This window comes from Cavia porcellus, unplaced genomic scaffold, assembly GCF_034190915.1.
Source record: "Cavia porcellus strain 051 isolate PalLab524CR breed Dunkin Hartley unplaced genomic scaffold, mCavPor4.1 scaffold_12, whole genome shotgun sequence".
Taxonomy (NCBI): Eukaryota; Metazoa; Chordata; class Mammalia; order Rodentia; family Caviidae; genus Cavia; species Cavia porcellus.
Genome location: NW_026947495.1, coordinates 27,860,246 through 27,886,503, shown reverse-complemented (window position 1 = coordinate 27,886,503; position 26,258 = coordinate 27,860,246). Strand labels below are relative to the sequence as shown.

Genomic DNA, 26,258 nt, shown 5'->3' with positions numbered 1-26,258 from the left:
TACAAAACAAAATATTATAAATTCAATAAAAAGAATGACAGCTTTACTGGTCCTCAAAACCAGACCATAGGAGATCAATAATGTTTAGCATAATGTCTCTTGTTCTCTTCAAAATAGCTGGGCATATATCCTGACACATATTATAGTTAAATGATAGAAAACAGGCTAAAACCAATAAAAACAAAGAATAAGGCATTTTGGATGTCAAAACAAGCCGATAGGAAATCAGCAATGGCTACCATGATGTCTCGATTTCTTCAATGTAATTGTTCATATAATCATACGTAATAAAATTGATTCTTATAAACTCCTTAGGAGAAGATATCTATCTATCTATCTATCTATCTATCTATCTATCTATAGATGATATAGATATAGATATAGATATAGATATATGCCTATACATATACATCTATCCTTTCTGTATTAGAAAGAAAAACAAAACAAAAGAAAGTATAAGAAAAATAGGAAACAAAAGAGAAAAATAATAATAACAATGTAGGTTTTCAAAACAAAGTGGTAGGAATTTTACAAATTGTGTTGTTTGGCATAGTTATCTTCAAAAGTGTTACTTGAATTACCAGACAGACATGCAACCTTGATCTAATCTTGTATTATGTTCAGAAAAATAATAGAATTAGTAGGGCAATAATCTTAGTAATCTTAGTATATATAGAGAAATTTACATCTTTTTCCTTTCTCTTTCTTATTTTCCCCTTTTCCTTAGCTGAGTTATTTTTCCTTCTTGGAGTAGTTCCTTACCCTTTCAACTCTTTTATTAAATATTTTGATCTTATTTACTCTTTCAGTTTCTTACACTCGGGAGAAAATACAGCATTTATACAAAGCAACTATTTCACGTAAGAAGATGGTCTCAAGTCACATCCATTTACCTATAAAAACCTAAATATAGTCGTTCTTTATAGGTCAGTAATATTCCATTGCATAAAAATACACATATTTTTTATCCATTCTTCAGTTGATGGGCATTTAGGTTGTTCCCAAAATCTGGCTATTACAAATTGTTCTGCTATAAACATGGATGCAAATATATCACTGTGGTATGATGTTTTCTATTGCCCAGAAACAGGAAAACTGTTTCAAATGGGACCACCAATCCGAGGGTTTTGAGGAACCTCCAGACTGACCTCCACAGTGGTTGCACCAGTCTACACTCCCACTAACAATGCAGAAGAGCTCCCTTTTCCCCACAGCCTTTCCAGCATTTGTTATTGGCCATTTTCTTGATCCTGGCCATTCTTTCTGAAGTGAGACGGAATCTCATTGATGTTTTAATTTGCATTTCTCTAATGACCAGTGATGCTGAACATTTTTTCATATATTTGCCATTTGTGTTTTTTCAGCTGAGAACTGTGTATTAATTTCAGATGCCCATTTTTAGATTGAGTCTTTGAATTTTGGGGGTCTAATTTTTTTTAAAATTCTTTATATGATCTAGATAGAAGTCCTCTGTCTGAGAGACAGTTGACTAAGAATTTTTCCTAATTTGTGGGTTTTCTTTTCACTGTGTTGGAAATTTCATTCGACCTGCAAAAACCTTTTAATCAGATAAGATTCCAGTTGTTGATTCTGGGAAGTAATTCCCATGGAGTTTGACTTTTGTTCATGAATTCTCTATCTATCTCTATGTCTTCAACAACTCTACCTACTTTATCTTCTAGCAGATTTAGTGTTTCTGTTTTAATATTTAGATCTTTGGTCCAGTTAGCCTTTTGCTTAGTACAAGCTGATAGGCATGATTCTAGTTTAACTTTTGACATATGGAGAGCCAGTTTTTCCAGCACCACTTGTTAAAGAGGCTAACTTTCTTCCAGTGAATGTGTTTGGTCCCTTTGAGAAAGATAATGTGGCTGAGTGTGTTTGTGGTTGTGTCTGCATATTTTGATCTATTCCATTGATCTTTAAGTCTATTTTTATTCTAGTACTCTGCTGATTTTACCACAGTAGCTTTGTAGTATAACTTCAAATCAGGGATTGTGGTGCCTTCTGCCTTGCCTTTGGTGGCCAGAATTGCCTTTGCTATTCTAGATCTTTTCTGGTTCCAGATGAATTTTAAGAATGATTTCTCTAGATCTGTCAGGTATTCTAATGGTATTTTGACTGGAATGCCACTAAATCTGTATGATAATTTTGGGACAATACCTATTTTCACAATGTATGTTCTTCCTATCCAAAATAAGGGAAGGCTTTCCATTTTCTGAGATCCTCTTGGATTTCTTTTATTAGAGTACTGTAACTTTCACTGAATAGATTTTTTACTTCCTTTGTTAGATTAATTCTTAAGTATTTCATTTTTGTGGATGCTTTTGTGAAGGGTGTGGTTTCTCTTAATTATCTTTAGTGAGTTTGTCATTTGTGTACCAGAATACTATTTATTTTGAGTGTTAACTATGTATCCAGCTACATTACTAAACTTGGTTACTACATGTAGAAGTCTTTCAAGGGAATTTTGAGGGTCTTCTCTGTATTATTATGGATTAAAAAATGGTGGTCAACTTAACACCAGCTGAACTAAATCAACATTCATTTCATTTTTTTTTCTGGAAGATTATTTCCTTTCTGAGTTCCTTTTTAGCTTCATGTAGTCATTTCTTTACTTCAGTTAGTATCATTTCAGAAGCTTCAGGTGCATGGTTTACTTTTTCTTCTTTGTCCATGTCTCCTAGGCTTGAGGTTTGAGATTGCATTTCTCTCTTTCATTTTGTCATTTTCCTGTATTTCCCTGGGGCAGTGGAATGCAGTCTCAGTTGTTTCATGGATTGAGGATAGTTGCCTGTTCTGCAGGAAGTTTCTCCAGTTGAGTGGGGAATGTTAGGCAGGCCTTAATCGGTTCCCAGTGGCACTCAAGGGTTCCCCAAATGGGAGGAATATGCTGGGTGGACCTTCAGCACACCCCATGCAGCTCAATGAAGCTCCCCAGCTGCTTGGGGTCCCTTAGCAGGACCCTGCCAGATTCTGAGTGGAATACCAAGGCTGAAGAGTAGATGGAATACACAGGGCAGACCTTCACCTCATATCATGTGGCACACCAAAGCTCCCAGCTTCTTGGGATCTTTGGGCAGGGCCTTACTAAGTTCTGAGGGAGATCACATGACTGCACAGCTAGGCAGCGTTCGCTGTGGAGGCCTTCAGTAGGTGCCTGAAGTTTTGCCTTTTAAAAGGCAATAACCTTAGAATATGTATGTTTCTTAATTTTTATTCTTTTAATTTTCATAGAAACTGAACCACCATTCTTTCTCTATTCAGAATAATCATAATGACCGGGGCAAAAAATGCTTGAGTTATCATGAGAATGGGATAATAGGGACAATGGAATCTGAAATTCCATTTCCTTACACACAGTGCAGATTCTGAGCCAATATCTCTTTTGCTTTTCTCTTAATTAGAAGAGTATTACATAAATGAAATTTTAACCAGACACCAATCACACATATCAGCAACAATAATAAAATAAAATAAACAAGAGTTGTTTTTATTTCCATCAGGATAATGATTTATAAATCCCCCCAAATTATTTCAAATAAAATATATAAATACTGGATAAAGTAAGTATCTTCTAAATTTATTGAGCTGGTTCAAGAGAAAAGAATTTGTAAAACCCAAATCAAGATGCAAATATAGTACCCTATAATGTAAATAAGAAAGACAACTTTTATTCTGAAGGTGTCTAACAAATCCCGTAGTTTCAAGTTCTCACCTTTCACAGCTTCATGAGTCACAGGAGTAAAAAAATATCAAAGCCTGCTATTGACACTCTTTTATAAGACCTAAACTAGAAGCAATGACCAGAATGGTAGTCCTTATGTGTTAAGGGTGCCCTAGTTAAAAATATCCTTCCCAGAAAAGGTCCTTGAAAGGTCACTTGCAGTTCTAAAACTTAACATTGCAAGCGGAAAGACTGCCATGAAATTTATAACCACAATGTCCCTTTCCTATGACTGTATGGTCTAAATTCATACACCCTCTGTGCTACGAAACGTTTTCACACAGAAAATTAAAGCTTTTCCAGCTAGCTAGGACCGCCATAGAAATGGATGAAGACAGATAGACCTTCCTAGCAGAGTTCAATAACAATCCAATCCTCCAAGTACTTTCATGGGTAAGATTCCTTAGTGCAGCAGTAGTAGTAGGTAAACCTCACAGCAAAATTAAACAAAAATAACAACAACATAAGTTAAGGGTGGTGGTGCACACTTGTAATCCCAGCTCTTGGGAGGCTGATCCAGGAAGATTACCATGAATTCAAGGCCAGCCAAGACTAAATAGTAAACTCAAGACTAGCATGAGTTACATAGAAAGACCCCGTCTCAAAACAAAAAGTCAAAAGTAACAACAATAAACAACACCATTAGTTTTCTAGGGCTCCCACAGCAACAAATTGCCACACACTGGTAGTAAAAACGAGAGAAAATTTGTTCAGTCACAGTCTAGAGGTCACAATCAAGATGTCATCAGTGCCACACTCCCTCCAAAGACTCTAGGGCACAATCTGTCCTTGCATCGCCTGCTAGGGTGTCAGATGTGCCTTGGCTTTTGGATACACTGCTCAAATGTTTTTTGTATGTTTGTTTGTTTGTTTTGTTTTGTTACTGTCTCTTTTAAGTGGCTTAACTAGACACCTGTGATTTAAGGCCCTGTGGGATCATCTAAAATAATCTCACCATGAGATTCCTAAATTAATTATATCCACAAAGACCAATTTTTCCCGTTACAGGGATTCAGACGTGACATATTTCTTGCAGTCAACAATTCAACTCTAATACATGCATGAAAAAATAAGTCCTTATTTGTAAGCACTATCAAGAAATGAAAGTAGAAAACTGTAGTATAAAACATGTCAATATTTTTCAATCTAATTATTTCCTAGTATGACTTTCTTTTCAAAATCTAGTTTTTTTAGACTTTTACAGTGCATTGACTTGCATAAATAAATTATCATTTAAAAATAAGACAGGTTAGGAGCCAGGGACTTAGCTCAATGGCATAAGCATCTGCTTGGCAAATGCAAGGCTGTGAGTTCAATCTTCAGTACAAAAAAGAAAGTTCCTTTAATATATTTTAGCCAAGAATTTAGCTCAGTGGTAAAGTGCCTGCCTGAAAAGTAGTCATAGGTTCTATCCCCAGTACCCAAGGGAAAAAACAAAAACAAAAAAAGCCCAGGTTTTCTATTGAAAATGTGGTCCAGTCTCCTACCTGGGGATAGTACAGGAAGGGGCATGTGTGAAAGCTGATCAGGCAGAATGATGATGCTAGTAAAAGAAAGGAACTGAGTAGTTCATATCCCCTAAATTGACTTTCGTTCATCTTCCTGATTTTTAGTTTAATCCCTCACTGCACCACCCTCTGTCTGTACTGTACGTCCATAAATGCTCCTGTGTTATATGTCTCCAGACATAGACCTACAGATTCTAGCAAGAATAGGAAGTGGTAAGAATTTAAGTGCTCACTTCCTTCTGCAGAGCCTGGTGGATTTCTGAAGTTGTGTAGACCTAACTACTTTCTTTGTGGTCAGCCTCCACAACCTCACACCTGTTGGTCAGCACTTTGGGCATAACATTATCCTGTACATTTTATCTCCATTCAGTTTCTAAGTCCATATATTGTTATTTAGATTACAGATGGCGCCCCACAGATATGAAGCTAAGGTTGTTGGGCTGCTTGCTCCTTGGAATATTTTGCAAGGGAAACTTTATTAAGACTTGTTATGTGTTGCTGTATCTTGTTTTCTTCAACAGTTTTTGAAGTTAAGGAAAAGATGCTGTGGTAGACATGTCTTTCATCCACTGTCTTAAAATTGACAACTTTTAAGTACAGATTTAAACTTTGAAGTGCAAATTACTGCTTTAAAAGTGCAAACTGCCAACAACTAACCACCAGGAATTCTGTAAGGTTGGTGTTTAATTTAGGAAAAATCCAGACATATTACTCCTGTAGCCTAAGGAATTGCAAACCATCCAGCTAGAAATCCATTTAAATTGGAACCCAAGGAAGACTCCTTCTAGGACAGAGGAAATAATTTGCTTTTTATGTAACAGGATTCTACATCCTTTAGAGGCAACATTTCTGCACAATTCCCAGCATGGTTTTGTAACAAAAGCAGCCACTGGGATATGCTAGTATTACAAAATTGCAAAGTCCAGGTCCCAAGTTTAGTTAAATTGTTTACTATACAAAGGAAACGTTTTTAAAAAGGTTCATTCATATGGAAGATAATGTTGATTAAATATAACAAATGTTCGTGATATATGGAAATAAAAATATAATGAAGAAACCTGTCCCTTCTTGTAATTTACACAAAGTTAAACTACCTAGCCAATGACAGGTACATTTGTAAATGTTTTTCCAGGGAAATAATTTCCAAAGTACAACTTTTAAAGCAGGAAAAGAACCATAATCTAACTGTATCCTTTAAAGGAATACTATTTTAAAAACCAGTATAATAGAATTGATCCCATGATGTATTATTTAGCTGCACACACACATTTGGTGATAAACTGGTTGGATTATTAAAATAAAGAAGTCTCTATCAAGCTTTATACCATTGGTACCTGGATTATGAATGAAACAGAAAGCAAGCATTCTAATGCTCATTTTAATGATTTTCAGAGGTTCATCACATTTCCTAGATACTAATAATAAAAGGTACTCCTAATCAAATCCAAAGACCTATCCATAATGCCATCCACAAATTTTAATAATTCCTTTGTATGCATATTACATATAGAATGTCTAGTAAATATGTGTATAATAATTATGCTGAATCCATGATCACTAAAATTCACTACCATTATATTCATGAACTTAATCAGAATCTATAAAGTAAAATGTATAACAAATGTCATGTATACTTTTGTGTCTAATTTTGATATAATCTTTATTCCTTGACTGATATTCAACTTGTATTTTCACATCAGTACTGGGGTCTACTGTGACTAAGAGGAGATATTTCCTTATAGTTCTTTGGTCCTGAAGCACACTAGGCTGGTCCTATTTAAAAGATGCTTCCTATGCATCAACATTAACTAGTGTCAGATGCAAACTCACTGATAAAATATCAACAATGTGATCCAATATCACCACTTACTCAATATAAATGAAATAATATATTCTAGGAGTAACATGGCTTTAAATCACACATACACGGGAAGCTACCACAAACTCCCTTACCTCTTGTTTGCAGCCCCTTTCCACAGGCCTCACTGGTGCCCATTATTCCCTGCCTGACTGGCTCTGGCACAAGGACACAAAGACTCCATTTCTGTGGCTTCCACCTGTGATTACAAAGAACAGCAAACTAGAACTTGTTCCCGTGACAAACATAGGAAGCAAATACTTGAAATGTGCATTATGAAATTGAAACACTTAAAGTCAATAATTCAATAAAAAAAAGGACTTGAAACCCTCATGAAATTAAGCCTTGACAAGCCCTTGCGTTAGCAACAGTCTACTCCATACAGGTTCATGGTAAATGCAGTAAATGATTTTTATAGAATTTCAACATTTGGTAAATAAACTGTAGTTGGTAGAGAAAAGGAGCAACAAAAAGCAACAGGAACACATATCGGTCTGACTCATTATAACTTAAAATCTCTTAAAATTAAAAAAAAAAAAAAATCTCAATGCCCTAATGTAACATTAGAGAATTAAAGCTTGGATGTCTATAAGCATGAGATGGAAAAGTTTTGTAAAGGTGTTTCCTAAAACTCAATTATTTTGCATATCTTTGCATATCTTTACCTTTTATGCAATAGCCTAAAAGGAAAGGGAAATGCTAGGGATGTAGCTTACCTGTTAGCTCGTGAGACAGAAGAGGAATGATGCCCCTCTGATGATATACCAAGAGTTTTACTCCTTTGAGGAAACAGTCTCTAAGGAAGAGATCTGATTTCCACTGTTTTTCTTTTCTTAGGTTAATAAACCATATATTTCTGACTTGTAGGACAAATTATGACTTATGTTCTTAAACCTGTCCCTGGACAACATTCTGGAAAATCCAAGTACTTGATCTAACCACATGTACCATTCTTTTATTTAGTGTATGTTATAGTTTTGTTTTCTTATAAGTCCGTACCTCTGATTAGAGATACACTTCCCCAAATGAAACAGAACATTAAGTGAAAAAAATCATTGATCTCCTTAGTGGAAACAACTGAGACGCTATGGAAAATCAGGAAATAGTTTGTTTTTAATGAAATTACCTCTTGATTTTAAAAACTTGGAAATTTACTTTGTACAGGCATATATTCATTCACTATAACTCTAAAATAGCCCAACTTTTTAACTAACGTAAGATATTCTGTCATATTCTTTAAGTTTATACAGATTTCCTAAAGAAACTGAAGTATTCAATTACAAGGTATTCAATTTAATTTAGCTTATTACATAGACAGAAGGAAAGAGAAGAAGTTTTCAGAACTCCCTTGTTAAGTTCTCAGCTTTGGATAATGATCTTTAGTTCAGAGAGTGAGCAAGAGATAGTATGCAATGACTCTAGTTAACTCTGGCCAGCATCCAGACCTTAGCCTGGATGTAAGGCCATGGATGCTTGATTACAAATCTCCTGCCAATTTTACATGAAGATAAAAGTGTTATGCTGTTTCCTCTTTTCTTACTAATGTAATGTGCATAAAATGCTTAATTTCATAGAAAAATTGACATTTTGATGATATTTTACTGTGGCAAATGTGCATATGTAGCCTCTGTGGAATTAAAATGAATAAGACAATGATAACAACCTACCTAAACTTGCTTCTTAAGGTAATTTCTTTCATAATGTACCAATGTAGGGAAAAGCAAAATCTAAATTTGGACCATTTTACTCAAAATTGGAAAATATTTTAATAAGCAGAGAGTTATGTTAACTTGGACATGTTTTGAACTACACATCAGGAAACATGATGTACTTATCTAATTGGTACACAGTAGAAGTGATTTCTGGGGAAAATGGTAGGAAGTCAGTAATAGAAACTAGCTCAAATGTGGTGTTTACATTGCAGTACACCTGCATAATAAAGAGAGTGGGCAATGGAATGACCCACTAATAGTTTCTAGGGTTTTATCTGATTGTAATAGTCCTGGGTTCATAACAATGCCTAGTAATATTTGATTTGATTCATTTTTTTCCCTGTTTCCTTTCCTTGAATGTTTTTTTTTACTGACTCAGAATTTTCAATATTTATCCACAGCACATGAAGATGACTGTTGAGTGTTACTACAATGCCTTGTGTTTACGGAGAAAAAAAAATGGTAGTCTGGACATGATCCCCATGTTTATTACATCCTCCTCAATCCTGTCAACAGAGAGAAACAATGGGAGGAAAGCATGATAAATTCAATAGTTATCTGGATTTTTTCAATGATTTAAACTTTGTCCAGAGTGAGGAGTCTATCCTGAAAAAAAAAAAAAAAAAAAAAAAGGAAAAGAATTTGCATTTTCTAAAATAAATTAGCAAATTAGCTCTTGAGTTTCATAGCTTTAAGACAGTTTCTTCATGAGAAATATTAGACATTTTTATAAAAGATATTTTAAGTGATTTGATAAAATTGTCATTCTTAAAATCATGAACCATTTTTTTCAAATCAGTAAAATGAAAAGTGATTGAATTTCATCTAAATACACTTAAGTAATGTTTAGATCAAATTGGAAATCTTCAAATGTTAAAAGAATACAAGGTTTTCACTCAACAGAGTAACCTTGGATACTGTTTGTACAAATAATAATTTCCTATTTGCCAAGAGAAAAGATCAACAGGACCATGGACAGCTTAAAAGTAAATAATTTTCTCTCTTAATAAAAATATTTTATCCATAGGTTAAAGATTTATTGTAACTGATACTTTCTGAAACCATGTATATAATAAAAATTGACAGCCAATATTTTCTACAAGAATAAATAATTATTAAGGAATTACAAATTTGTTAATTCTTTATTAATAATTTAAGGTGTGAATGAGCTAAAGACCTCACCTGCTATATATGTGTACATGTTTGTGTGAGAACCCTCATTCCACCTTAAAGACTTCATTTTGCATCTTTGGGCCATGTCCTGATTGGTGATTACAGACATGGTGGAAGTCCAGCAGCATACAGTCAAAATTGTTTTTTAATGTTGCCACATTAAGTAGACATTTACATGCTTAATTTTTATTACATTTAGTTGGTAAGGAAAAACACTGAAGTATTTTAATATATACAATATAATCTTTTCCTATTTTTCATTAAAAACATACATTTTAAGAAGATAGGTCATGGTTTATACTCAGATTCAATGATAATTTGAAAAAGTTTCTAATTACCGATATATAGGGCACAATGAGACATCTTCACACTCTCTCTCTTCAAATAAGGTATCTGGGCATTCTTGACCTCCATTAGCTGCTTCTTGGATGATAATCCTGTATCGAGACTGTTTTATTGTGGCATTTCCTGAAGTAAAGGAAAAATGAAATGATAATGCCCTTTTATGTTAGTGCGAATCAAAATCAAGGCAGCAATTGGAGAGGTGGGGGGAGAAGAAGAGAAAAACTGAGGTAAAGGAAAAAGGAGGGGGAGAAGGAGAGAGAGAGAAAATGTAAGCATATCTAAGTAGAACATCAACCTGAGAGGTGAGATTGAGAAGTAAACACTAGAGATTAATGCTCAATCTTACTTCTGTGAGAAACACTATACACTGGAAGTGCAGTTTCAAATACATGTGTTCTCATATGCCAAGATGGCCTCGTACTGTCAGTGTGTTTTTAGTTAACTGGAGTCTTCTAATAGCGTAAGAGTTACATGGCAATATCTAAAGGATCATTGAAATCATCCCTAATCTGAAAAATAGTTGAGGGTCCTGGAGTTTTATTAAGTATGTGTTTTCCCCTCTCAGCTACCTTATAAAACAGAATGCTCCTAAAAAACTAATAGTAGTCTGCTTATTAATTTATTAGATTTCTTATTCCTTATAACATCACCACCAAAATGTGTGTAATTAGAATTTACGGAAAAGCTGCTAAATTTTGGGAAAGAACAAAACATTGTTTACTTTATGGTTTTGTTGAGAGAAGTATTAATAGGCACCTCAATGTAATGAAAACAGATGTTCACTTTAATATGTTAGAGCACTCATTTCACAAGCTTTAAATGCTTTCTGAATCAACAATGCCAAAAAGTCAATTAGTGACTATTTCAATTACTAATTGCAAGGTGTTTTATTCAGAACTGATATGCAGACACAATTCTCTGAACTTCAGAACGCATGATTAAACAGAAAGCAAAAAGAGCAAATGTTACAAGACAATGTTGAATATGAACAGTGTTAAACGGTGATATGATATGAAGTGGGTACAGAAGAAAGAGTAATGTATTTAGACACTGGAAACCAAAGATAGCTCACAGAGGAGTTCAATTTTATTCTGAATCACGAAGTCTGAATGAGAAAAAGACGATACAGGGTGAAATCATTTCATGCCAAGGAAACTGTTAAAAGGCACTGAGATATTGGAGTTCAAGAAATTTACAAAGAAACATGAATTTAATATGTTCAAAGGGGATGCAGGTGTGTATAGTTTAACTGTTTATACACATGAGGGATTGAGGGAAAATGCATAATGAGAGCTAAAAAGAATGAAGTAAAAGAGAGTATGAAGGAGAACACAGAATGGGTTAGTAGGTTTGGGACAGGTAATGGGCCAAACCTTGTTGAGACATTGGTAGGTAGGAAACTAGGGAGTCAAAACAAAGGGGGAAAGAGGTGTTTATTGAAATTGTACACACACACAGACTCATTGGGAAAAAAAGACTTACAATTAGAAGTAACTGGCTCACACCCAAGTCCCTTAACTATCTGTCTGCTTCCTTAGAAGGAACACTTCTAACTGCTCTGCTTCCGTATGTAGTTTGTTTGTGGTTATCTCTAAATCTTTAATTAACATGTTTATGTCATTACTAATTCATTTATGAACTTTAGACATTACCTATTGACTTTCTGCTATAATTGATGATGATTTACTTTGTATCAGCACAGCTATTTTATATAATTGCAGTGCTTTTTATGTCTCTACTGGTTATTTGAAGTGTTAAAAGTTTATACATTTTTTCAGCACTACTCCCTGTTCTTGTACCCCAGCATGCCACCCATTGCATTCTGCAGAATTGTCTTGAGTAGACTGGTTTTCTCTTCTGCTGCCCCTTCTTGCTAGGTTAGGTCGCAGGTCAAAGTGCCTGTCATAGTTTCTGTGTTCCTCAGGCTTTGTTCATCAATGGCTGTTTTGCCTAAGTGAGTATAGTCTGCCTTCTAATTTGATCCTCTTCTTTTGTTTTCAATAAGGAATTAAGGCTTTTATAATTCCTTTTTTAAAAATGACTTTTGATGAGGTCTTGAGAAGGAATGATCAACATATATGCACATTTCATGATCTTGAACTAGAAATGGAGATAATACAGGATCTTTTCCATTTGCTCCCCTACAACCTCTTTCTGTCCATTTTTAGTCTGTTCTAGGCCTACAGAACCAACCATGCAGGAAATGCATCAGTGAACTCCTCGCCCAATGATTCCATTTGGTCTCTCTGATGAGAGAATGTGGCATACAGTGGAAGGAAAAAGAGGGCAAGAGAGAGGTTAGAATTTTCATTTCACTAGATTCCAACCTCTAGTCCAGCTCAGGATGATTCCCTACTTCTGCCAAAAGCCAGTTCTTATACTTGCCTACAGCTGATATTTTTGAGTTTCATTAATTATGCTTTTTTCTATCAACTTTCAGGCTCCTGTTACTAGCCCAGGTTCCTGTTACTAACTGATTATTCCCTGCCGTCTTATATTAACAGTATCAACTCTTTGTAAATTATCCCTACGTTAAATTTTCTTCATTTGTCCCATTAGATGGGTACTTGTCTCTTTTCAGAATGCATCAATAAAGTAAAAGAAGGTATGAAACTATTAAATAGAAGAAATGCTATAGCTAACCCTTTTTTAAAATACAGTAAAATCCCTGCTGAAGTCCCTGTAAAGAACATCATAACAAAAGCACAAAACATGTAATGAAGAAGTTCTGCATATTTATTAAAATCTACGTAGACTTGGACAGAGCTAAATATGCCATAAAAACTCTGAAAATTAGTATTTCTTAGAATATATACACACACATATATATATGAATGTGCGTTTGTAAATATTATCTTGAGACTGTAAATAAAGATTGATGACAGGAGAAAATGAAAAGGATGTCTTGCCTTCACAATGAGGAACCCTAATGGGGATCAGATCTACAACATGGATGAATGCTGTTCCATTGTATGCATACACATAAGCACACATGCACATGCCATATATATATAATACACACACACACGCTGCCTTTAAGGTGAAATTCCAGGTCAAATAACTCCTGAGTAAAAGAACTGTCTGGTTTTCATGCAGCTGTTCAGGTGAAGGTTAAGAAAAATAGATTCTAAGACAAAAACGAACATTTAGCATCAAGGTAAGATTTTCCAGAGGGAAAGTGATGAAGAACAAAGTACACGACTTTAAGAGAAACAAATAAGGAAGAACCCTGAGATAGGAAAACATCACAAGAAATAGTGAAATATATATATACATTTTCCATGCATTTTGTAGTGGTCATATTCAATCATTTGGTTTTGAAAGATTTTTCTTTTTCCTACAATAAAAATGCTTCAGACCTGCATAGCAGAATTTGTTACACAACACAGACTTGATTTATTGGCACTGAGGTAAACTCAAAAGCAGGGAGTATGTACCATCAGGATAGAGCAGTCAATGATCATACTACTCACCTCTAGTTTGATAAAATAGGTTAAAACAGTTTCCTATCACGAGAGGATAGTTATTTTCAGAAATCCATGAGGAAAAACCAAAGAAATGCTCAAGTACTCACAGTAAACAAAGTCTCCATTTTCCACTGACCACACAATACAAGTGGTATCTGGGAATATATACAATAAGGAGAAGACAGTGGTCTTACATACAGAAAATATTATATATATATATATATATATATATATATATATATACACACACACACACATGCACACACACCACTGACACTATTACACCACTGGCACTATTAAGATAAGCCAGCTCTAATTCTTGCATTTGCATATACAGTATGCCTTTATTATTGTAACACTTCATGGAGTGCTATTATTATTTTCATTTTGCAGATAAGAAAGTGGACAGGGGAAGAGATGAATAATTTCCCAAAGTCACCATACTAGAATCAAATTGCCCTAGAGCATGAATTAAGGCCCATGATCTTTCCATTAATGAGACTTTACAATAAGACGAAAAGGGAAAGGAGATTCCAGGCAAGTAGTTCACCTCATTTCTCCTTTATTATTCCAAAGAGATAGTTCTTTTATAAATAATTCTTCAATAGTATTCTATTTACAGAAGGCTTATTTGTTATTTTATTGGGTTATGTGAGTAATGTTTCCCACTTCATTAGGCCTATGAAAAATAACAATACAATGGAATACATTTGCAAACATAAACATTTGTTTGATAATGATTATGACAAATAACTCATTTACACTCAGTTTTGATTTATGTATCTTCTATCATCACTAGGTCACTAGGTATAATGAAATTTAAGTCATTAATTTTAGTTAAAAGAAATAATATAGAAAAGCTGGTAATTTAAAATTAACAACCATATTAAACATAGAAAACATATGAGTGGGTTACAAACATCAAGGAGTACTATAGATTCTTTGTGATGGTTTATACTAGCACTGTATTTCTCATCATCATGGTAGCAAAAAGGATATATAGAATAACTTTGGATGATCCGCAGCTAGATAAACTGGGGCTTATCATATTGAATGAAAGTGTCATGAGTATCTAGTTCTGAAACCAGGGTCAATCAATGCTTTGAAATAAAACTGACTCTCTTTAAGCTTGTAATTTATTGAACATGTAAGTGTAGAAAAAAATCAAATGTATGGCAGAGCACCTGTGAACACCCAAACTGGCTGATAGGTGAGGTTGAGTTAGAAATGAACACAGGGCATGGGGCCCACCCAAAAAGTAAACAATGAAATGCTTGGGAGGGTTTCTATAAGACTGTGCCTGTCTGGTCCTTCAATAGTGGAACCAAACAAGGATGAAAATAAGGATATGGAGCTTTTATGCAGCTCTAAAGTTAAAAATACAGCAGCCACAATCACATCCTATTGACAAAGTGCAAGAAAGTGTCAGCCTCCTGAAAATGTGCCTCACGTAACTGAAGCTGGCCAAGGAACTGCCTACAACTGAACTTGGACACCCATCAGACAGAAATGGACATTCTCAGCAATTTAAATCCTATATTCGTATCAACAATGTGGATGGGAACTTTTGGTGCAAACTTTTTTACAATAGCCACTCTTTCCTTTGCTTGGGGAGCCACTGATCTGACTGTTCTTAGAGTTACATCTCTCTTCCTACTTGAATAACACTCCCACTGAAGTCTTGCCTGTGGCTGTGTTCATCTGGGTACAGTCTTATTCATAACATTTCTGAAGCCGGGAATCCAACTCTGGTGACACTCCCGGGAAGTGAAGGTGCAATGTAGATGCAGGTTGTTTATATATGTGAAATGCATAGAAGTTGTTACAACACCTACCTGTAAAGTTTTGATCAGATTGTTGAAATATGACCTATGGCTTTCCCTTGTTTCTCAACTGTTTACATTTCAGATAAACCTCAAGACCCTTTAGGTCTCACAATACTGATATTCTTTGAGGCCTATCACCATACAAATATTGGTTTTTAACCTGCTGCTCCCTTTTCTCTTCCCCACTTACATATCCAGTATATCATTCAAAGAAGCAAACTCCCAAATGTGTTGGTTATTTACCTCTGGTTATTCTTGAAGCAAAATCATGGTGCTAATGATATTTTAAGATTAATATCACATAAACAACTATGTGTTAAATACTCCCTGGAATTTCATTACAATCCCAGTACCTTTAGAATTCAGGAAGTTCCTTTTACCTTGTTAACTATCAGCTTTTCCAGCTACAAAATAAGCCACCAAAGCTTTCTGGAACTAATGCTTGTTGAGAAGATCAACATAGCATAATACACATACCTAGTATAGGGACTGTTCTTTACTGTAATTTGCATTCGTGAAAAAAAAGAGAAAAAAAGGAAAATATATTGAAAAAAGTTCTAATATTTAAGTCATCTATAATTTTTTAAAAAGGAAAGAAACAATGTGACAAATGAGTCATATTCAGAGCTGGGTCTCAATTATGTCCTATATATCTATGAGAAGATCATGTATGGTTTACATATGCATGTTCCTGGTGAACTACATTATATTTTCAATGCAACTAGTACCTACCACCACCTTCTCATATTAGTGGAGATGAACAGACAAGTAATCAATATTCTGCTTGGCTAGAGAAAACCTGGTTAATGCTTGGTACCCTGGCTTAGTTTAAAATTGTCTCTATTTGTGAAAAAAATTATATGATTGACCAGACAAAGATAACCACCATCACCATCGTCACTACTGTGTGTAAATTTGAGAGCAAAAACCATGGGTTACATGGGTTACATTTTAAGTGTATGGAAAAGAAAGACTGACCTACTGTTCTTAAAAATTATCTATTCAATCTGATTATTAGTTTTTTATATATTTATCATCACTGAATTCTCTTTGCAATACCAGTTCATGTATCTAGAAAAGAATGTTTTCTGTCTTAAGCACTCTTGCTCATGGATTATCAAATTAAAAAACAAAGAAAAATGCAGGTTTTGCCCAGAATAATATAGTTGCCTGAAGTTACATTACATGTATTATAATAAAATCATCAGCAACTGATGCTACAGAACTGGTATTTAATCAAAGTAGGATATTAATATGAGACATTTATATGACTTGCTAAGAAGTCCATTTCTAAATTAATGCTAAAGACTAAGACCACAGTACAATGTCGAGCAGGCCAAGTTTCTTCAACTTTAAATCTTTCTCAAAGTATAGTATCTCTAATGAACAAGTACATAAAATATATCATTTTGTAAAAGTTGTCACCATCTTTGTTGAGCATTAACAAACAAAAGAGTTGGTTTACCTTTTATAAAAGGAAAAAATAAGGATTCACTATCACTTCATCTCTCAAATAGATACCGTGACTTCCATTCTGAGCAGGAAGTATTTACCACATATAGGTTGGCGTCAATGATAAATATTTACCAGGTGTCCACTAGTATATGAGGGTGACTTAGGTGCTGAGTGACGGAAACTTACATAGATGAACTATTAAATCTCTGTAGTACAGCAGAAGTGAAACTTGATAGATGGATAATAATGTAAAATTTCTGCATAGTTTTATAAGGGTTCAGAAATGATAATATATATATTTTTATTTATTATCTAAAGGTCATCAATTAAGTATTTTCTTTCCTTGTTTAAGTTGAAATGAAGGCTTAAGTGATTAAAAGCACAACGATCCAGAAGTATGGATGAGACATTTTATATGGCACACTTCCTACTTACTCATCTTTGTGTGCCCTATATAGAGCACATACATCAACAGTAGCCTGTCCTCTCCCTGACCCAGAATTCCCTCCTAGCCAAAACCCTGAAATACTTCAAAATGAACAGAGCTAACGAAACTATCTATATGTGGATGAAATTAAGCAAAAGTGAAAAGCTTTTCTGTTAAACTTTCTAGGAATGCTGAAAATAGGCTCCAGGATATCCATATACTTCTTTCATTTTGAAATGTTGCCTGAAAAAATGTATTCTGTATTCTTAAAGTTTCATAATCATCATTCATTTTCAACAGAAGCCAAATGCAATGGATGTAGCAACAGACAAGACCTCCAGGGCTCTGATTTCTAATCCCAGCTCATTACTGAATTGCTGTATGACCTTGGGCAAAGCACTTAACCTTTCAGAGCTTCAATTTTCTTACTTGTCCTATGTGTATAATACTGCCTAGCCAATTCACAGGACAGCTGTTAGGAATGCCTAATTAAATGGGATTTAAAGCACCTTACAAATATATAAAACCAGCCAATGAACTTACAATTTTTTTCCTTAACAGACTTCAGAAAAAGAAAGTCACATTTATTTCTGCATAAACAATTCAAGTTAAAAGTAAAATAGATAAACATTTTTCTCTATGCTAGCCATCACATTCTTACAGAAATTATGCAATAGTTCTAAATTTTGAGGGTTTCTCCCCAGTTCTTTCTAAGTTTTCTCATCACCACAGTCATTCTTGAAATATCTCCAATTCAGAGAGCTAGGCAGTCCTCTTTATGTCTGGTCTTTCCTCTAATTCTCTAACATCAAAACTGAAGTCCCCGCACTCGGTCTCTATATCTACTTAGCCCATGTGGTCCTCGACCCTGGAACTATATCAAAATCTCAAGGGAGATTTTCATGCACTCCTAATGCACCCCTTACCCTAAACCAACTAAATCAGAATTTCTAGTAGTGTGGCTCAAGCACTGGTGTGTTTTAAAACTCTGCAGGACAACAGAACCACCGATTTACCACAATTAAAGAAGAGATCCTTATTCACTCAATATGTAAAACAGGAAAAAACACCTTGCGGTATGCTTAATTAGGCCATTGAAAATAAATGAACACTAGTTTAAGAATTATTGCTCTTACACTTCAAAAAATGCAACTTGCCCTTCAGCTAAGTACACCATAATGGATATAATAAGATATACTTTATGTACTACAAACAAGTAGGGTTAACAATGCTATTTATTATAAGCTGCATTTATGTTTTGTTTTTGCCAATTGTGCTGGTATGGCAGGGATTTATTTTTCCCCATGATAACTCACTTTAATTCTAGCAGGTGAAGTTCTGGTGTCTTTCTGCTACAAGACTTCCTAATGTGTAGAACTCCATAAACATTAAGAATGAAACACACTAAAACATCGTATTGCACTATATATGGGCAATACAAGCATTAGGTGGCCCAAATGTCATCCAAGATAAGAGCTTAAGATGATGTCATAATTATCAAGTAAGAGTATTGGAAATAATCTTTAAAGTAATCCATGTTGTCCTACTATAATAGATGATTTATGCACTTAGGAGCATAAAATAATCCTATTCATACCTGGTACTTTACTGACAGCTTGAAGACAGAATGATTTCCAGATGATTACCATTTAGAACTAAAATGTCCCTTCAAAACCTAATGTCTTCAAAAAGTGACTGACTCATGGGAGCACTACACTCATCAGTGGATTTATGCACTGATTAATTCACTAGCTGAATGTGCTGGTAGGAGATGAGCTCTTGGTTGGGGGTGTATTCTTGTTCCCAGCTGGTTTATTATTGCTCTGTTTCTTGTTGTCATGGGATGAACAGCTGTCCTTTGCCAGGCACTTCTACCATGTCACTTTTCCCCTGGAGCCAGCAAAGTTGGGGCTGAACTTACTGGAAACTATGAGCCAAAATAAACCTATCCTTCTTTAAGTTGTGTTACAATCTGATCACATTGGCTGCATAATTCCCTATGTTTATTCTAGCTAGCAAAAGCAGGTATACATGTAATCAATCCCCTACTGAAAAGTCTTTTTTATTTATATAGTCTCATTTTATTCACACTATAAGGATTTAGGTACCATGTTAACTGTGGTAGCCACTGTTAACACATTTCAGAGCTTACATTCTATTAGGGTTAATGGTTAGTGATATGAAGAAAATAATAAAGGTATTTTCCATCTTATGATGGGATTGCACCCTGATAACCCCATTCTAAACTACAAATACGTATATAAAAATGTATTTAATGCACCTAACTATAAAATATCACAGTCCAGCAACAGAGTACATTGTAGTTTCAGTTGTTTACCCACAAGCTCACACAACTGACTAGGTGCAGGGTCTGACCTTGGTCTTCACTGTGAGCAAGGACCATATCACATATCACCAGCAAGGTAAAAGATTGAAATTCAAGTTCTGAATAACAGTTATATTGAGTGAGTATTACTTTTACACCATTATAGAGTCAAAAAGTCTTAAATTCAACTATTGTAAAACAAGGATCATCTCTCTTAAGAAAGAGGAAGGAGAAGCATTCCCAAGGTAGTTAAAGAAAGGCTCTCTGAGGCTATGACATTTCGAACTGAAATCAAGTGTCAATCCAAAGGCACCTATGCAAAGGGCTAGAAGCAGAGCTTTCACTTTTTTTACTTTCCTAGTTAAGAAAGGAACCTTTATACTTGAGGTGATTCGTATTTTAGAGTTGCAGGCCTCACTGGCTTTTTAAATCATGAATAAACTCATTATTTTCAAAACAGTGGGATGGTTAATTTTCAAATAGTGATGCAATGCTGAAATTTTACTAAGTTTCAAACATCCTTTAGGTGCCTCACATGTTGTGAAAAGAGGTGATTTTTTTAACTTCCAGTATGTAGTATGAGTACAAAGAGATGGAGTGAATCATGCTTACCTTCAGCACCATTGGCCATTTGAGAAATGCAAATTAAGACAACACTGAGATTCCATCTCACTCCAGAAAGAATGGCAAGATCAAGAAAACCAACAACAACAAATGCTGGAGAGGCTGTCGGAAAAAGCAACTCTTCTCCACTGTTGGTGGGAGTGTAGGCTGGTGCAACCACTGTGGAGAACAGTGTGGAGATTTCTCAAAAAAGCTAGGACAGGAAGTGCCAGGTTGACCCAGCCATCCTGTTTGTGGACATTTTCCCAGAAGCAGGATTCAAAACATACCAAAGTGATTATATGTACGCCCATGTTCATAGCGGCACAATTTGTAATAACTAAATCTGGGAAACAATGAAAGTGCCCATCAATTGAGGAATGGATAAAAAGGTCTGGTATTTTTATACAATGGAGTACTAAGTTATAAAGAAATAGTGCATCAAGGCTTTTATAAGTAAATGGACTTGACTTCAGACCATATTCATAAATGAAAAACAAATTCACATATGTAAATACCATATTAGCTCTCTAATGTAAGAAGCTGAAAGAGTAAATATGATCCAAAATCTACAATAAATAGTGTGTAATGGTAAGAAATTGCTCAAAGAGGAAAAGCATCTGGGATGGGGGAATGAGGAAAGAAGGGAAAATAAAAAAAGACATAAATGTGTGTGTGTGTGTGTGTGTGTGTGTGTGTGTGTGTGTGTATGATAGCTAAAATGACTATATGACTAACTGTATTAGTCCTTGGAAAAGAACTATTTAACACATATGATTAGATTAATTTTGCTATTTTATTGGTAATCTAAGCAACCCACTTGAAGCTAACAATATGCAATATTGCAACCATTGTTAAATTACTGCTTTCTTTTTTTGAAAACCTATACTGTTATTCTTTGGGGTTTGTTGTTGTTTGTTTCTTTTGTTTTTTGTTTTTCTTTTCTGTGTTTTTTTCTCTTAAATGAAAAAAAAATACACACTTACGCACATAGTAGCACTTCAATGAAATGTTAATTGCCTGCCCCCAAAACCAGGATACTGCATCCTCTTTTATAGCCAAATGGAAATACTATTCCCACTTAAAGATGAAATTTCTTGATTGGTAATTACACATGGATCATTACTATATTTCTGTCAGCAATAGGTTTAACAGTTCTAGAGAGAAGGGGCAGTCATTGAAGTCAGCAAGTAAAGATGGGACAAGGTTGGTCAGAAAAAATGACAGGCACAGCAGAGAGAAGTGAAGGCTGCAATGGAAGGTGTGCAGGTTCGGGATTCACAAAGTTGCTCAGTACCAGACAGCAAGAATGAGGCCCTCTTGTGATTGCTTCCATGTGAAGGGAGACCCACTTCCTTAGACCTAACTCCCAGACTCTCATCTCTCTCACTTACGTCTCCTACGCGGAGGATGAGTGGCATTTAATCATTATTTCGGAGAAATAAATGGACTTGAATGTTCTAATCTCTCTCTTTTCTTTTTTCAGAATACGTCTTCTCTGAAGAGGCACACAGTCTGACTTGCTCACAGTTGTGCTTATTCAAGGAAAGGTTTTAGCAGGCTAGAAAGAGCTAAGCAGTTGTGCAGTTGAGAATCATCTGATACTCTAGTCTCCCTTTGCTTTGACAGACTCTCAGTTGCTTGCATTTCCCGTGGAGTGTCTATGACCATGCATAACCTTATTGATCAAGTACCATATTATTTTCTATTCCATGCCATGCATTAAATACATATTTATTAAACATCTACTTTTGTTCTGCTACAAATAGTCTTATTTTTTTTAGAATTGTGTGCTCATACCTTTCTAAGTTTCTTCAACTTAAAAATTTCATTAAGTTTGTTGCTTGGGAAAGAGTACTCCTGGATCCTACAATTTAAATTTTGGTAGACAACATATATATTAAGTTCATCATATGGGTTTGAAATGTTGGACAACAAGTTGGATATTACACAGAACAATTATTGCTGAGCTTGCATCTTCACATGGGAGAAGAAAAGCCTTCTAAAATGTCTTACAGATGTCACAATGTCACATGTTATATCTATGTTACAACTAAGTGTATTTAGTTTTAGAGATGTTAACTAAATTTCAAAGCACAACTAAGTAGTGCAAAACTGGAAGTTCACCACAAGTCTGTTAAATTTTAAATGTGAAGGTTCAGGTCTTTCTGTTACACATGAAAACAAATTAGAGTGGAGCTCCAGACAGACTATAATTAAGTGCTAAGCTGAACAAAAGCAAACATCGATCCCAGAGGCTCTGTGGTTATTCAACCAAAAGAAAGTTAGCTCAAGTTAGAATACAGACACTTCTAGTAAAACTTGTCATTGTATTCACATGATCTTCATTTCTTCTTTGGCTACTATCCATAAGGTCTCAGAGTAAATTTATGATAAGCATATCTGAGGTATCAGCAAATACAGTTTAACTCAGAAATACCTAAAATGACAATCTATTATCCCTGCTATCCTTATTTTGATATATTTTACTACTTATCATTAAAATCTTGTCATTCAGATATTCTCTCTGAACAATATATACGTAGCAACTTAATTTTGAAGCAACTTGAAGATATTGTCAGAATATCCAGTGCTGATTCTTCTATTATGGAATAGTTAGAAAACTGTTGGTCTAAACCATAAGCAATTTACCTTATTTGTAGTATGACTTTAATATCTTTATTTATTGCCATATAAAAGTTATTTGCTATTCTTATAAAACCTGCCATTCCAAACTGATAAATGAAGATGCCAATGTATAACTCCACCTCTGACTCTTGGATTTGTTATAGTTATACAAATTAAACAGCTTATATCACATTAGCTAAACCAGTAAGTCAAAAACCTCTGGAAAACACACTCTAATTTAGAGTTATATTACAGTGGGATCAAAGCCAAGGAAGTAAGAAATAATTAATTTATTCTTTTCAATTCCAAAAGATTATTCTATGAATTTAAAGTGTTACATCCTAGATAAGTCAAAACTAATTATTCTGTTTCTTCATAGGACATACACTGAAAGTCTAAAAATAAACTCCTAATTAAATTGGGTGGGTTGGTTTCTGAAAAGAAGCTAATATACCTCTATAAACAAGTAGGGATCATATTATATTGTGCAGAGAATTCTAGACAATAAGCATGAAACCAGGCAGAAGTAACGGCATTTTAAAAATGTTTTTGCATGTAGAGCAACACAGTTTTGCCACCAATGCTAACAATAAATCATTTTGAATATCCATGTGTGGCACAGGATTTATTTATGGTAGTATAGCTTGGCTGCTAAATCAAAAAATTAATAGTATTTTAAAGTAAGCTAAGGAAGTACAACATTGAGTTTCATGTATAAAGAACATAATTCCCTGCTCTATATCTATATTTATTTTGTTTGTTTTAAAATTTGTTTGGTTTTGTTTGGTGTAATGGTTTGTTATAAAACAACACTGCACATGACAGACCACTAACAGAAATCAAAGCAGAATCTTCTGGTAAGAATTCAAGTACAGATAGACTACATATTTTGTTTGCTTGAAGTAAAATACCTGCCCCAGATCAGATCATGCTCACAAGGTACTTTCCCTCTTCTTTCAATTTCTACCAACTTGGAAACATTATTCTACTGCATTTCTACTCTCTGGACATTCATTTTCCTTTGTATAGTCTATCTAACTGACAGTTCTCTTCCCAAATCAAAGCTTTGAAGGAAAAGGAGGGAGGATTTTGCATTGAAAATATCCTACTCTCTCCCCAGGGAGGCCAGTGAAGGCATAAAGAATAGAAGGGATTCCTTTCAGGGTGGATCTATAGGATCTATTAAGACAGTCTGCATCCCAGAAAACCCACAGCCTCCTCTGAGGAATGACTCAATATCACTACTTGCTTCCTTTGGGCACCCCTGTTTCCTTTTCCTCCCAAGTGAGTCTCTACAGTGCTTTTCTCTTGACAAGTGGTTCTCTCCTTTAGAGATTATTCTAACAGGCTAATGAGCCACAGAGAAATGTGGCACAATTATACAAACTTTCATTTTTTTCCTTAGTAAACTGAATCAAATATTTGAATACAAGTTTCCACTTATTGTGGGTATTTGAGTTTTGAGAAGAGAGATGGACAGGCACCCTGATGCCGTGTGCTTGCAGGTTCTGAGAGTGTGGAGAATCAAAGTAGAAAAACCACATAAACCCTGAGGAAAGGTGCTTTTTGCATTTCTGGTTTTCCTAATGGGCAGATGGATCTTATATTCTTGCTCTTGGGTAGCTGTGAGATTTGCTGTAACTTCCCACCAAGCCCTCTTTTTACTTACCGTGGCTTAATGTCTCTGCTCCACAAAAGCCACCATAGATTTGGCTAGAACAATTATAGTAACTGCTCACCACAAAATGCTTCTTCAATGAAGTGGTTTTCAGATTTCAGAGAGTCCTGGAACTACTAGGAAAGTTGGTTTAAAATGCAGAATTTGGGGCTCTAGCTCCCACTTCAAGCATCCCACATAGAACTGAACAGGATAACATACACAGCACTTTCAGAAGATTTTTCTAGTTGGTCTATTTTACTGTGGGTCAGTCAAGACTACTGAAAGATTATCAATGCTCATAATTTTGCATTTCAGTCTTACAGTCTTGAAATTTATGAAAACAGAAGCACTATTAAATCTTGGATTAGATTTCTTATGAATTATTAATTACCATATTATTGGTAACAGTAACTTCTTCCTCACAATGCTTACAGTGAATTGTGAATATCTAAGGGGAAAAATTTAAAGAATTTGCAAATGAAAGCCTGGCATGGTGGCTTATGCCTGTAATCTCAGTACTTGGGGCGCTGAGGCAGGAAGATCACTGCGAGTTCGAGACCAGCTTGGGCTACAAAGTGAGGTCAAAGCCAGCCCAAACTGCATAGTGAGACCCTGTCTCAAAAAGACAGAACATTTTTTTTTTTTTGCAAATGTATAGGCTTTGTTTCCTTAAAAATAGTAATAAGCAAACATGAGAGAAGAATCAATGAATGAACAAGTGAATAAACAAATAAATAAGTAGGATTAAATGTTTTTCTTTCAATCATATTTGCCCAGGAAAGCAGAGATAAACCTGACTAAGTAACATATATTGTGTGGCCAGAATCCTCTGAAACATTATTATACATGAGACAGAGTTCTAAAGGTGAACTCTCTTCCCTTTGAACAGTTTGTTAGACTCACTTCAGCAGCTTGATTACTACTGACATTCTTTCTTTATCACACATTTACTGAGTTTCATTCTGTCTTAGGTTTATTAAGAGCCACTTTTGAAATGAAAACTGAAAAGGTCAAAGTTTCAGCCTTTTAAGGAGCTTACATTCTTCAGAGGGACAAAAATCATCATTCCCAGTAGCTAGAAAGTCAGCAATTCAGACAGGTATTGAGACTTAGGAGAGGAGGAGTGGTTATTTTCAGTAGAAGTATCAGGCTAAGCTTTGTGGTGCAGACAACAAAGAGTCTACACCTTGGTAAGATTTGGCCAAGCAGTAGACATGAGGAGAAAGACATTCTAAACAGAAGGGAAATCCGATACTTGTCAACTTCTGTCATAATATTCTAGCATTGCACACATCACATGTTGTACCTGTATGTTTCTTTAGGTTGCTTATGTGTTTAGTCCCTCATATTGCAGCACCAAACTGAACTTACCATACTGCTGGGACTTATGCCAGTTTCAATTGCCACTCTGCTTATACACACCACATGTCTGGTGCCAGGAAGCCAGTGATAGCTCATCTCCACCAATAGAAGCTTAGAATTCCATGTGTTTTTGACATTTCTTACTTTAACAATCTTGGGCTTTATTTGTAGGCCTCTATTT

General features: G+C 35.0%; 1 protein-coding gene across 1 annotated transcript in view; it reads right to left on the bottom strand.

Moving 5' to 3' along the window:
• Nucleotides 1-26,258, bottom strand: part of Thsd7b (thrombospondin type 1 domain containing 7B) — an 823,364-nt gene that overhangs the window by 333,491 nt on the left and 463,615 nt on the right. Inside the window, exons 11-12 of the mRNA XM_063259013.1 lie at nucleotides 10,317-10,446; nucleotides 7,189-7,292 (exon numbers count right to left, since the gene is read on the bottom strand). Coding sequence (XP_063115083.1) covers nucleotides 7,189-7,292; nucleotides 10,317-10,446 — 234 coding nt within the window. The remainder of the gene's footprint in view (nucleotides 1-7,188; nucleotides 7,293-10,316; nucleotides 10,447-26,258) is intronic.